Here is a 13,613-nt window from a genome sequence, read left to right as displayed (position 1 = left end):
TGTTACGAAGGCGTTGGTGAGCAAGCCCCAACTATTTTATCGAGCGTGCGAATTAAAAGAGATTGCGCCACGCACAACATTAATCAGCAGAAGTAGAGCCCACCGAGAGAAACTCCCAGGCTACAGCTGCTCTCAAAGGACTCAGTGCCAAACAGTGTATAGTAGCCGATCGGATAGGCCCAACCGGGGACGCCGCCGCAGCTGAAGCCGAAGCGGTAGGGTCCGAAGCCGCCCCAGCCTCCCCAGTTTCCCCATCCGCCGAGTCCCCAGCCGTAGCCGGCGCCGAGACCCCAGCCGAAGGATTCGTGGTTGTCGCCGTGCACGTCGTGGTGCTTGGTCTGCAGCGCCTCGATGGATTCCTTGGCGCCGGCAGGCTGCTCGATCTTCTCGACGGACCCCGTGAACTTGACGCCATCGGGTGTGGAGGCGGTCTGGGCCAGCTCGAGCGCCTTGGCTGGCGGCATGACGGCCGGCAGTTGGTCGACACCGGCGCCGGCAACGACGTTGGCCATGGCGACGATGGCGGCGATGGCGATGGCGGCGAGCTTCATCTTTCTGGTCGCGGAGTACGAGTTGAACTGAAGGGTTGGTGTCACTGGTGCGGTGGTGCTTGTAGTGCTGGTTGCAAGTTGCGTTGTGTGGGGTGAGGAGGCAAACGCGATGGAGTGGTCGTAGTCACGCACGGTCTCCGCATGCAGGCAGAACTGCGGGTCGATCTGCATCTTTCGTCGGCGAGGGTCGGCTGGTTTTCACTTTCACTTGCTGGTTGATGGTGACCGTGACAACGCACCGCGGACGATTCGGCTGAACTTCGTTCGTTTCTTTGGTGAGTTTGCTGTCTGTCGGTCGGTTGAGTTGACCATCACGCAACTGGGTGCCTCTCATCGGCCGTTGGTGCGATAGCGTAAGGTATCCGTTTGGACTTCGGGTGTTTGGATTTGTGTGGGAGGTCCTCGATGCGAGGTAGCGTGGCTGACGTTTGGCGCAGCTGTGGTGGCAATGCCACCGTGGCATCTATGACGTGATACTGCTGGCGATACGCCGGTTGTAAAGTGTAATTATTGGTGTGGTGGTGGCCCCAGCCAGGTTGGCACGACTGTGATCGACATTCATTACACACCTTCGGCAGTGCATTCCTGATAACGACACCACTGAGTGACAGACCCCAAGGTCAAGGAAGGTGGAGATACGCAGCGGAATACAGAGCAAACGGCTACAAAATGGCGAAGTGAGTGTGTTCATTTCATTTTTGCTGTTGTTACGAATTACGGAATGAAATGGTGAGCAAGGCCACGTAGGTGGTCGCGAGCACGGGTGGAGCCGAATATCGAGTCAAGATGGCCTTGGCCGACAAAAACGAAGGAATGACCGCGAACTCGCGAGCCAACTCCAAACTTGTAGGAGCGAGGTTTGGGCCATTGCTGACCGGAATCTTCGAGGCTGCGTGACATCGACCCGAGTACCGGCCGGCACGTGAGCTTTGCTCAGCAGTAGTAGAGCCCTCCGAACGGCATGCCGAGACTGCAGCTGCCACCGTAGAGGCCGGCGCCGAACATGTTCCAGTAACCGAGCGGATAGGCCCAACCGGGGACGCCGCCGCAGCTGAAGCCGAAGCGGTAGGGTCCGAAGCCGCCCCAGCCTCCCCAGTTTCCCCATCCGCCGAGTCCCCAGCCGTAGCCGGCGCCGAGACCCCAGCCGAAGGATTCGTGGTTGTCGCCGTGCACGTCGTGGTGCTTGGTCTGCAGCGCCTCGATGGATTCCTTGGCGCCGGCAGGCTGCTCGATCTTCTCGACGGACCCCGTGAACTTGACGCCATCGGGTGTGGAGGCGGTCTGGGCCAGCTCGAGCGCCTTGGCTGGCGGCATGACGGCCGGCAGTTGGTCGACACCGGCGCCGGCAACGACGTTGGCCATGGCGACGATGGCGGCGATGGCGATGGCGGCGAACTTCATCTTTCTGGTCGCGGAGTACGAGTTGAACTGAAGGGTTGGTGTCGCTGGCGCGGTGGTGCTTGTAGTGCTGGTTGCAAGTTGCGTTGTGTGGGGTGAGGAGGCAAACGCGATGGAGTGGTCGTAGTCACGCACGGTCTCCGCATGCAGGCAGAACTGCGGGTCGATCTGCATCTTTCGTCGGCGAGGGTCGGCTGGTTTTCACTTTCACTTGCTGGTTGATGGTGACCGTGACAACGCACCGCGGACGATTCGGCTGAACTTCGTTCGTTTCTTTGGTGAGTTTGCTGTCTGTCGGTCGGTTGAGTTGACCATCACGCAACTGGGTGCCTCTCATCGGCCGTTGGTGCGATAGCGTAAGGTATCCGTTTGGACTTCGGGTGTTTGGATTTGTGTGGGAGGTCCTCGATGCGAGGTAGCGTGGCTGACGTTTGGCGCAGCTGTGGTGGCAATGCCACCGTGGCATCTATGACGTGATACTGCTGGCGATACGCCGGTTGTAAAGTGTAATTATTGGTGTGGTGGTGGCCCCAGCCAGGTTGGCACGACTGTGATCGACATTCATTACACACCTTCGGCAGTGCATTCCTGATAACGACACCACTGAGTGACAGACCCCAAGGTCAAGGAAGGTGGAGATACGCAGCGGAATACAGAGCAAACGGCTACAAAATGGCGAAGTGAGTGTGTTCATTTCATTTTGCTGTTGTTACGAATTACGGAATGAAATGGTGAGCAAGGCCACGTAGGTGGTCGCGAGCACGGGTGGAGCCGAATATCGAGTCAAGATGGCCTTGGCCGACAAAACGAAGGAATGACCGCGAACTCGCGAGCCAACTCAAACTTGTAGGAGCGAGGTTTGGGCCATTGCTGACCGGAATCTTCGAGGCTGCGTGACATCGACCCGAGTACCGGCCGGCACGTGAGCTTTGCTCAGCAGTAGTAGAGCCCTCCGAACGGCATGCCGAGACTGCAGCTGCCACCGTAGAGGCCGGCGCCGAACATGTTCCAGTAACCGAGCGGATAGGCCCAACCGGGGACGCCGCCGCAGCTGAAGCCGAAGCGGTAGGGTCCGAAGCCGCCCCAGCCTCCCCAGTTTCCCCATCCGCCGAGTCCCCAGCCGTAGCCGGCGCCGAGACCCCAGCCGAAGGATTCGTGGTTGTCGCCGTGCACGTCGTGGTGCTTGGTCTGCAGCGCCTCGATGGATTCCTTGGCGCCGGCAGGCTGCTCGATCTTCTCGACGGACCCCGTGAACTTGACGCCATCGGGTGTGGAGGCGGTCTGGGCCAGCTCGAGCGCCTTGGCTGGCGGCATGACGGCCGGCAGTTGGTCGACACCGGCGCCGGCAACGACGTTGGCCATGGCGACGATGGCGGCGATAGCGATGGCGGCGAGCTTCATCTTTCTGGTCGCGGAGTACGAGTTGAACTGAAGGGTTGGTGTCACTGGTGCGGTGGTGCTTGTAGTGCTGGTTGCAAGTTGCGTTGTGTGGGGTGAGGAGGCAAACGCGATGGAGTGGTCGTAGTCACGCACGGTCTCCGCATGCAGGCAGAACTGCGGGTCGATCTGCATCTTTCGTCGGCGAGGGTCGGCTGGTTTTCACTTTCACTTGCTGGTTGATGGTGACCGTGACAACGCACCGCGGACGATTCGGCTGAACTTCGTTCGTTTCTTTGGTGAGTTTGCTGTCTGTCGGTCGGTTGAGTTGACCATCACGCAACTGGGTGCCTCTCATCGGCCGTTGGTGCGATAGCGTAAGGTATCCGTTTGGACTTCGGGTGTTTGGATTTGTGTGGGAGGTCCTCGATGCGAGGTAGCGTGGCTGACGTTTGGCGCAGCTGTGGTGGCAATGCCACCGTGGCATCTATGACGTGATACTGCTGGCGATACGCCGGTTGTAAAGTGTAATTATCGGTGTGGTGGTGGCCCCAGCCAGGTTGGCACGACTGTGATCGACATTCATTACACACCTTCGGCAGTGCATTCCTGATAACGACACCACTGAGTGACAGACCCCAAGGTCAAGGAAGGTGGAGATACGCAGCGGAATACAGAGCAAACGGCTACAAAATGGCGAAGTGAGTGTGTTCATTTCATTTTGCTGTTGTTACGAATTACGGAATGAAATGGTGAGCAAGGCCACGTAGGTGGTCGCGAGCACGGGTGGAGCCGAATATCGAGTCAAGATGGCCTTGGCCGACAAAACGAAGGAATGACCGCGAACTCGCGAGCCAACTCCAAACTTGTAGGAGCGAGGTTTGGGCCATTGCTGACCGGAATCTTCGAGGCTGCGTGACATCGACCCGAGTACCGGCCGGCACGTGAGCTTTGCTCAGCAGTAGTAGAGCCCTCCGAACGGCATGCCGAGACTGCAGCTGCCACCGTAGAGGCCGGCGCCGAACATGTTCCAGTAACCGAGCGGATAGGCCCAACCGGGGACGCCGCCGCAGCTGAAGCCAAAGCGGTAGGGTCCGAAGCCGCCCCAGCCTCCCCAGTTTCCCCATCCGCCGAGTCCCCAGCCGTAGCCGGCGCCGAGACCCCAGCCGAAGGATTCGTGGTTGTCGCCGTGCACGTCGTGGTGCTTGGTCTGCAGCGCCTCGATGGATTCCTTGGCGCCGGCAGGCTGCTCGATCTTCTCGACGGACCCCGTGAACTTGACGCCATCGGGTGTGGAGGCGGTCTGGGCCAGCTCGAGCGCCTTGGCTGGCGGCATGACGGCCGGCAGTTGGTCGACACCGGCGCCGGCAACGACGTTGGCCATGGCGACGATGGCGGCGATGGCGATGGCGGCGAGCTTCATCTTTCTGGTCGCGGAGTACGAGTTGAACTGAAGGGTTGGTGTCACTGGTGCGGTGGTGCTTGTAGTGCTGGTTGCAAGTTGCGTTGTGTGGGGTGAGGAGGCAAACGCGATGGAGTGGTCGTAGTCACGCACGGTCTCCGCATGCAGGCAGAACTGCGGGTCGATCTGCATCTTTCGTCGGCGAGGGTCGGCTGGTTTTCACTTTCACTTGCTGGTTGATGGTGACCGTGACAACGCACCGCGGACGATTCGGCTGAACTTCGTTCGTTTCTTTGGTGAGTTTGCTGTCTGTCGGTCGGTTGAGTTGACCATCACGCAACTGGGTGCCTCTCATCGGCCGTTGGTGCGATAGCGTAAGGTATCCGTTTGGACTTCGGGTGTTTGGATTTGTGTGGGAGGTCCTCGATGCGAGGTAGCGTGGCTGACGTTTGGCGCAGCTGTGGTGGCAATGCCACCGTGGCATCTATGACGTGATACTGCTGGCGATACGCCGGTTGTAAAGTGTAATTATTGGTGTGGTGGTGGCCCCAGCCAGGTTGGCACGACTGTGATCGACATTCATTACACACCTTCGGCAGTGCATTCCTGATAACGACACCACTGAGTGACAGACCCCAAGGTCAAGGAAGGTGGAGATACGCAGCGGAATACAGAGCAAACGGCTACAAAATGGCGAAGTGAGTGTGTTCATTTCATTTTGCTGTTGTTACGAATTACGGAATGAAATGGTGAGCAAGGCCACGTAGGTGGTCGCGAGCACGGGTGGAGCCGAATATCGAGTCAAGATGGCCTTGGCCGACAAAAACGAAGGAATGACCGCGAACTCGCGAGCCAACTCCAAACTTGTAGGAGCGAGGTTTGGGCCATTGCTGACCGGAATCTTCGAGGCTGCGTGACATCGACCCGAGTACCGGCCGGCACGTGAGCTTTGCTCAGCAGTAGTAGAGCCCTCCGAACGGCATGCCGAGACTGCAGCTGCCACCGTAGAGGCCGGCGCCGAACATGTTCCAGTAACCGAGCGGATAGGCCCAACCGGGGACGCCGCCGCAGCTGAAGCCGAAGCGGTAGGGTCCGAAGCCGCCCCAGCCTCCCCAGTTTCCCCATCCGCCGAGTCCCCAGCCGTAGCCGGCGCCGAGACCCCAGCCGAAGGATTCGTGGTTGTCGCCGTGCACGTCGTGGTGCTTGGTCTGCAGCGCCTCGATGGATTCCTTGGCGCCGGCAGGCTGCTCGATCTTCTCGACGGACCCCGTGAACTTGACGCCATCGGGTGTGGAGGCGGTCTGGGCCAGCTCGAGCGCCTTGGCTGGCGGCATGACGGCCGGCAGTTGGTCGACACCGGCGCCGGCAACGACGTTGGCCATGGCGACGATGGCGGCGATGGCGATGGCGGCGAGCTTCATCTTTCTGGTCGCGGAGTACGAGTTGAACTGAAGGGTTGGTGTCACTGGTGCGGTGGTGCTTGTAGTGCTGGTTGCAAGTTGCGTTGTGTGGGGTGAGGAGGCAAACGCGATGGAGTGGTCGTAGTCACGCACGGTCTCCGCATGCAGGCAGAACTGCGGGTCGATCTGCATCTTTCGTCGGCGAGGGTCGGCTGGTTTTCACTTTCACTTGCTGGTTGATGGTGACCGTGACAACGCACCGCGGACGATTCGGCTGAACTTCGTTCGTTTCTTTGGTGAGTTTGCTGTCTGTCGGTCGGTTGAGTTGACCATCACGCAACTGGGTGCCTCTCATCGGCCGTTGGTGCGATAGCGTAAGGTATCCGTTTGGACTTCGGGTGTTTGGATTTGTGTGGGAGGTCCTCGATGCGAGGTAGCGTGGCTGACGTTTGGCGCAGCTGTGGTGGCAATGCCACCGTGGCATCTATGACGTGATACTGCTGGCGATACGCCGGTTGTAAAGTGTAATTATTGGTGTGGTGGTGGCCCCAGCCAGGTTGGCACGACTGTGATCGACATTCATTACACACCTTCGGCAGTGCATTCCTGATAACGACACCACTGAGTGACAGACCCCAAGGTCAAGGAAGGTGGAGATACGCAGCGGAATACAGAGCAAACGGCTACAAAATGGCGAAGTGAGTGTGTTCATTTCATTTTGCTGTTGTTACGAATTACGGAATGAAATGGTGAGCAAGGCCACGTAGGTGGTCGCGAGCACGGGTGGAGCCGAATATCGAGTCAAGATGGCCTTGGCCGACAAAAACGAAGGAATGACCGCGAACTCGCGAGCCAACTCCAAACTTGTAGGAGCGAGGTTTGGGCCATTGCTGACCGGAATCTTCGAGGCTGCGTGACATCGACCCGAGTACCGGCCGGCACGTGAGCTTTGCTCAGCAGTAGTAGAGCCCTCCGAACGGCATGCCGAGACTGCAGCTGCCACCGTAGAGGCCGGCGCCGAACATGTTCCAGTAACCGAGCGGATAGGCCCAACCGGGGACGCCGCCGCAGCTGAAGCCGAAGCGGTAGGGTCCGAAGCCGCCCCAGCCTCCCCAGTTTCCCCATCCGCCGAGTCCCCAGCCGTAGCCGGCGCCGAGACCCCAGCCGAAGGATTCGTGGTTGTCGCCGTGCACGTCGTGGTGCTTGGTCTGCAGCGCCTCGATGGATTCCTTGGCGCCGGCAGGCTGCTCGATCTTCTCGACGGACCCCGTGAACTTGACGCCATCGGGTGTGGAGGCGGTCTGGGCCAGCTCGAGCGCCTTGGCTGGCGGCATGACGGCCGGCAGTTGGTCGACACCGGCGCCGGCAACGACGTTGGCCATGGCGACGATGGCGGCGATGGCGATGGCGGCGAACTTCATCTTTCTGGTCGCGGAGTACGAGTTGAACTGAAGGGTTGGTGTCGCTGGTGCGGTGGTGCTTGTAGTGCTGGTTGCAAGTTGCGTTGTGTGGGGTGAGGAGGCAAACGCGATGGAGTGGTCGTAGTCACGCACGGTCTCCGCATGCAGGCAGAACTGCGGGTCGATCTGCATCTTTCGTCGGCGAGGGTCGGCTGGTTTTCACTTTCACTTGCTGGTTGATGGTGACCGTGACAACGCACCGCGGACGATTCGGCTGAACTTCGTTCGTTTCTTTGGTGAGTTTGCTGTCTGTCGGTCGGTTGAGTTGACCATCACGCAACTGGGTGCCTCTCATCGGCCGTTGGTGCGATAGCGTAAGGTATCCGTTTGGACTTCGGGTGTTTGGATTTGTGTGGGAGGTCCTCGATGCGAGGTAGCGTGGCTGACGTTTGGCGCAGCTGTGGTGGCAATGCCACCGTGGCATCTATGACGTGATACTGCTGGCGATACGCCGGTTGTAAAGTGTAATTATTGGTGTGGTGGTGGCCCCAGCCAGGTTGGCACGACTGTGATCGACATTCATTACACACCTTCGGCAGTGCATTCCTGATAACGACACCACTGAGTGACAGACCCCAAGGTCAAGGAAGGTGGAGATACGCAGCGGAATACAGAGCAAACGGCTACAAAATGGCGAAGTGAGTGTGTTCATTTCATTTTGCTGTTGTTACGAATTACGGAATGAAATGGTGAGCAAGGCCACGTAGGTGGTCGCGAGCACGGGTGGAGCCGAATATCGAGTCAAGATGGCCTTGGCCGACAAAACGAAGGAATGACCGCGAACTCGCGAGCCAACTCCAAACTTGTAGGAGCGAGGTTTGGGCCATTGCTGACCGGAATCTTCGAGGCTGCGTGACATCGACCCGAGTACCGGCCGGCACGTGAGCTTTGCTCAGCAGTAGTAGAGCCCTCCGAACGGCATGCCGAGACTGCAGCTGCCACCGTAGAGGCCGGCGCCGAACATGTTCCAGTAACCGAGCGGATAGGCCCAACCGGGGACGCCGCCGCAGCTGAAGCCGAAGCGGTAGGGTCCGAAGCCGCCCCAGCCTCCCCAGTTTCCCCATCCGCCGAGTCCCCAGCCGTAGCCGGCGCCGAGACCCCAGCCGAAGGATTCGTGGTTGTCGCCGTGCACGTCGTGGTGCTTGGTCTGCAGCGCCTCGATGGATTCCTTGGCGCCGGCAGGCTGCTCGATCTTCTCGACGGACCCCGTGAACTTGACGCCATCGGGTGTGGAGGCGGTCTGGGCCAGCTCGAGCGCCTTGGCTGGCGGCATGACGGCCGGCAGTTGGTCGACACCGGCGCCGGCAACGACGTTGGCCATGGCGACGATGGCGGCGATGGCGATGGCGGCGAACTTCATCTTTCTGGTCGCGGAGTACGAGTTGAACTGAAGGGTTGGTGTCGCTGGTGCGGTGGTGCTTGTAGTGCTGGTTGCAAGTTGCGTTGTGTGGGGTGAGGAGGCAAACGCGATGGAGTGGTCGTAGTCACGCACGGTCTCCGCATGCAGGCAGAACTGCGGGTCGATCTGCATCTTTCGTCGGCGAGGGTCGGCTGGTTTTCACTTTCACTTGCTGGTTGATGGTGACCGTGACAACGCACCGCGGACGATTCGGCTGAACTTCGTTCGTTTCTTTGGTGAGTTTGCTGTCTGTCGGTCGGTTGAGTTGACCATCACGCAACTGGGTGCCTCTCATCGGCCGTTGGTGCGATAGCGTAAGGTATCCGTTTGGACTTCGGGTGTTTGGATTTGTGTGGGAGGTCCTCGATGCGAGGTAGCGTGGCTGACGTTTGGCGCAGCTGTGGTGGCAATGCCACCGTGGCATCTATGACGTGATACTGCTGGCGATACGCCGGTTGTAAAGTGTAATTATTGGTGTGGTGGTGGCCCCAGCCAGGTTGGCACGACTGTGATCGACATTCATTACACACCTTCGGCAGTGCATTCCTGATAACGACACCACTGAGTGACAGACCCCAAGGTCAAGGAAGGTGGAGATACGCAGCGGAATACAGAGCAAACGGCTACAAAATGGCGAAGTGAGTGTGTTCATTTCATTTTGCTGTTGTTACGAATTACGGAATGAAATGGTGAGCAAGGCCACGTAGGTGGTCGCGAGCACGGGTGGAGCCGAATATCGAGTCAAGATGGCCTTGGCCGACAAAAACGAAGGAATGACCGCGAACTCGCGAGCCAACTCCAAACTTGTAGGAGCGAGGTTTGGGCCATTGCTGACCGGAATCTTCGAGGCTGCGTGACATCGACCCGAGTACCGGCCGGCACGTGAGCTTTGCTCAGCAGTAGTAGAGCCCTCCGAACGGCATGCCGAGACTGCAGCTGCCACCGTAGAGGCCGGCGCCGAACATGTTCCAGTAACCGAGCGGATAGGCCCAACCGGGGACGCCGCCGCAGCTGAAGCCGAAGCGGTAGGGTCCGAAGCCGCCCCAGCCTCCCCAGTTTCCCCATCCGCCGAGTCCCCAGCCGTAGCCGGCGCCGAGACCCCAGCCGAAGGATTCGTGGTTGTCGCCGTGCACGTCGTGGTGCTTGGTCTGCAGCGCCTCGATGGATTCCTTGGCGCCGGCAGGCTGCTCGATCTTCTCGACGGACCCCGTGAACTTGACGCCATCGGGTGTGGAGGCGGTCTGGGCCAGCTCGAGCGCCTTGGCTGGCGGCATGACGGCCGGCAGTTGGTCGACACCGGCGCCGGCAACGACGTTGGCCATGGCGACGATGGCGGCGATGGCGATGGCGGCGAACTTCATCTTTCTGGTCGCGGAGTACGAGTTGAACTGAAGGGTTGGTGTCGCTGGTGCGGTGGTGCTTGTAGTGCTGGTTGCAAGTTGCGTTGTGTGGGGTGAGGAGGCAAACGCGATGGAGTGGTCGTAGTCACGCACGGTCTCCGCATGCAGGCAGAACTGCGGGTCGATCTGCATCTTTCGTCGGCGAGGGTCGGCTGGTTTTCACTTTCACTTGCTGGTTGATGGTGACCGTGACAACGCACCGCGGACGATTCGGCTGAACTTCGTTCGTTTCTTTGGTGAGTTTGCTGTCTGTCGGTCGGTTGAGTTGACCATCACGCAACTGGGTGCCTCTCATCGGCCGTTGGTGCGATAGCGTAAGGTATCCGTTTGGACTTCGGGTGTTTGGATTTGTGTGGGAGGTCCTCGATGCGAGGTAGCGTGGCTGACGTTTGGCGCAGCTGTGGTGGCAATGCCACCGTGGCATCTATGACGTGATACTGCTGGCGATACGCCGGTTGTAAAGTGTAATTATTGGTGTGGTGGTGGCCCCAGCCAGGTTGGCACGACTGTGATCGACATTCATTACACACCTTCGGCAGTGCATTCCTGATAACGACACCACTGAGTGACAGACCCCAAGGTCAAGGAAGGTGGAGATACGCAGCGGAATACAGAGCAAACGGCTACAAAATGGCGAAGTGAGTGTGTTCATTTCATTTTGCTGTTGTTACGAATTACGGAATGAAATGGTGAGCAAGGCCACGTAGGTGGTCGCGAGCACGGGTGGAGCCGAATATCGAGTCAAGATGGCCTTGGCCGACAAAAACGAAGGAATGACCGCGAACTCGCGAGCCAACTCCAAACTTGTAGGAGCGAGGTTTGGGCCATTGCTGACCGGAATCTTCGAGGCTGCGTGACATCGACCCGAGTACCGGCCGGCACGTGAGCTTTGCTCAGCAGTAGTAGAGCCCTCCGAACGGCATGCCGAGACTGCAGCTGCCACCGTAGAGGCCGGCGCCGAACATGTTCCAGTAACCGAGCGGATAGGCCCAACCGGGGACGCCGCCGCAGCTGAAGCCGAAGCGGTAGGGTCCGAAGCCGCCCCAGCCTCCCCAGTTTCCCCATCCGCCGAGTCCCCAGCCGTAGCCGGCGCCGAGACCCCAGCCGAAGGATTCGTGGTTGTCGCCGTGCACGTCGTGGTGCTTGGTCTGCAGCGCCTCGATGGATTCCTTGGCGCCGGCAGGCTGCTCGATCTTCTCGACGGACCCCGTGAACTTGACGCCATCGGGTGTGGAGGCGGTCTGGGCCAGCTCGAGCGCCTTGGCTGGCGGCATGACGGCCGGCAGTTGGTCGACACCGGCGCCGGCAACGACGTTGGCCATGGCGACGATGGCGGCGATGGCGATGGCGGCGAACTTCATCTTTCTGGTCGCGGAGTACGAGTTGAACTGAAGGGTTGGTGTCGCTGGTGCGGTGGTGCTTGTAGTGCTGGTTGCAAGTTGCGTTGTGTGGGGTGAGGAGGCAAACGCGATAGAGTGGTCGTAGTCACGCACGGTCTCCGCATGCAGGCAGAACTGCGGGTCGATCTGCATCTTTCGTCGGCGAGGGTCGGCTGGTTTTCACTTTCACTTGCTGGTTGATGGTGACCGTGACAACGCACCGCGGACGATTCGGCTGAACTTCGTTCGTTTCTTTGGTGAGTTTGCTGTCTGTCGGTCGGTTGAGTTGACCATCACGCAACTGGGTGCCTCTCATCGGCCGTTGGTGCGATAGCGTAAGGTATCCGTTTGGACTTCGGGTGTTTGGATTTGTGTGGGAGGTCCTCGATGCGAGGTAGCGTGGCTGACGTTTGGCGCAGCTGTGGTGGCAATGCCACCGTGGCATCTATGACGTGATACTGCTGGCGATACGCCGGTTGTAAAGTGTAATTATTGGTGTGGTGGTGGCCCCAGCCAGGTTGGCACGACTGTGATCGACATTCATTACACACCTTCGGCAGTGCATTCCTGATAACGACACCACTGAGTGACAGACCCCAAGGTCAAGGAAGGTGGAGATACGCAGCGGAATACAGAGCAAACGGCTACAAAATGGCGAAGTGAGTGTGTTCATTTCATTTTGCTGTTGTTACGAATTACGGAATGAAATGGTGAGCAAGGCCACGTAGGTGGTCGCGAGCACGGGTGGAGCCGAATATCGAGTCAAGATGGCCTTGGCCGACAAAACGAAGGAATGACCGCGAACTCGCGAGCCAACTCAAACTTGTAGGAGCGAGGTTTGGGCCATTGCTGACCGGAATCTTCGAGGCTGCGTGACATCGACCCGAGTACCGGCCGGCACGTGAGCTTTGCTCAGCAGTAGTAGAGCCCTCCGAACGGCATGCCGAGACTGCAGCTGCCACCGTAGAGGCCGGCGCCGAACATGTTCCAGTAACCGAGCGGATAGGCCCAACCGGGGACGCCGCCGCAGCTGAAGCCGAAGCGGTAGGGTCCGAAGCCGCCCCAGCCTCCCCAGTTTCCCCATCCGCCGAGTCCCCAGCCGTAGCCGGCGCCGAGACCCCAGCCGAAGGATTCGTGGTTGTCGCCGTGCACGTCGTGGTGCTTGGTCTGCAGCGCCTCGATGGATTCCTTGGCGCCGGCAGGCTGCTCGATCTTCTCGACGGACCCCGTGAACTTGACGCCATCGGGTGTGGAGGCGGTCTGGGCCAGCTCGAGCGCCTTGGCTGGCGGCATGACGGCCGGCAGTTGGTCGACACCGGCGCCGGCAACGACGTTGGCCATGGCGACGATGGCGGCGATGGCGATGGCGGCGAGCTTCATCTTTCTGGTCGCGGAGTACGAGTTGAACTGAAGGGTTGGTGTCGCTGGTGCGGTGGTGCTTGTAGTGCTGGTTGCAAGTTGCGTTGTGTGGGGTGAGGAGGCAAACGCGATGGAGTGGTCGTAGTCACGCACGGTCTCCGCATGCAGGCAGAACTGCGGGTCGATCTGCATCTTTCGTCGGCGAGGGTCGGCTGGTTTTCACTTTCACTTGCTGGTTGATGGTGACCGTGACAACGCACCGCGGACGATTCGGCTGAACTTCGTTCGTTTCTTTGGTGAGTTTGCTGTCTGTCGGTCGGTTGAGTTGACCATCACGCAACTGGGTGCCTCTCATCGGCCGTTGGTGCGATAGCGTAAGGTATCCGTTTGGACTTCGGGCGTTTGGATTTGTGTGGGAGGTCCTCGATGCGAGGTAGCGTGGCTGACGTTTGGCGCAGCTGTGGTGGCAATGCCACCGTGGCATCTAT

At 59.4% G+C, this 13,613-nt stretch overlaps 1 protein-coding gene across 1 annotated transcript; it reads right to left on the bottom strand.

The window, feature by feature from the left end:
• Positions 1–12,678: 12,678 nt before the first annotated feature.
• On the bottom strand, positions 12,679–13,146 carry IUM83_13174 (uncharacterized protein; the record flags this gene model as incomplete). The annotated part of the gene is made up of 1 exon (XM_067937833.1): positions 12,679–13,146. The coding sequence occupies one exon, from the start codon at positions 13,144–13,146 to the stop codon at positions 12,679–12,681; it is 468 nt and encodes a 155-aa protein (XP_067786990.1).
• Positions 13,147–13,613: the final 467 nt, after the last annotated feature.

Source organism: Phytophthora cinnamomi, assembly GCF_018691715.1.
Source record: "Phytophthora cinnamomi strain GKB4 chromosome Unknown Contig63, whole genome shotgun sequence".
In the NCBI taxonomy this organism is placed as follows: Eukaryota; Oomycota; class Peronosporomycetes; order Peronosporales; family Peronosporaceae; genus Phytophthora; species Phytophthora cinnamomi.
This window is presented reverse-complemented; position numbering and strand designations above follow the sequence as displayed.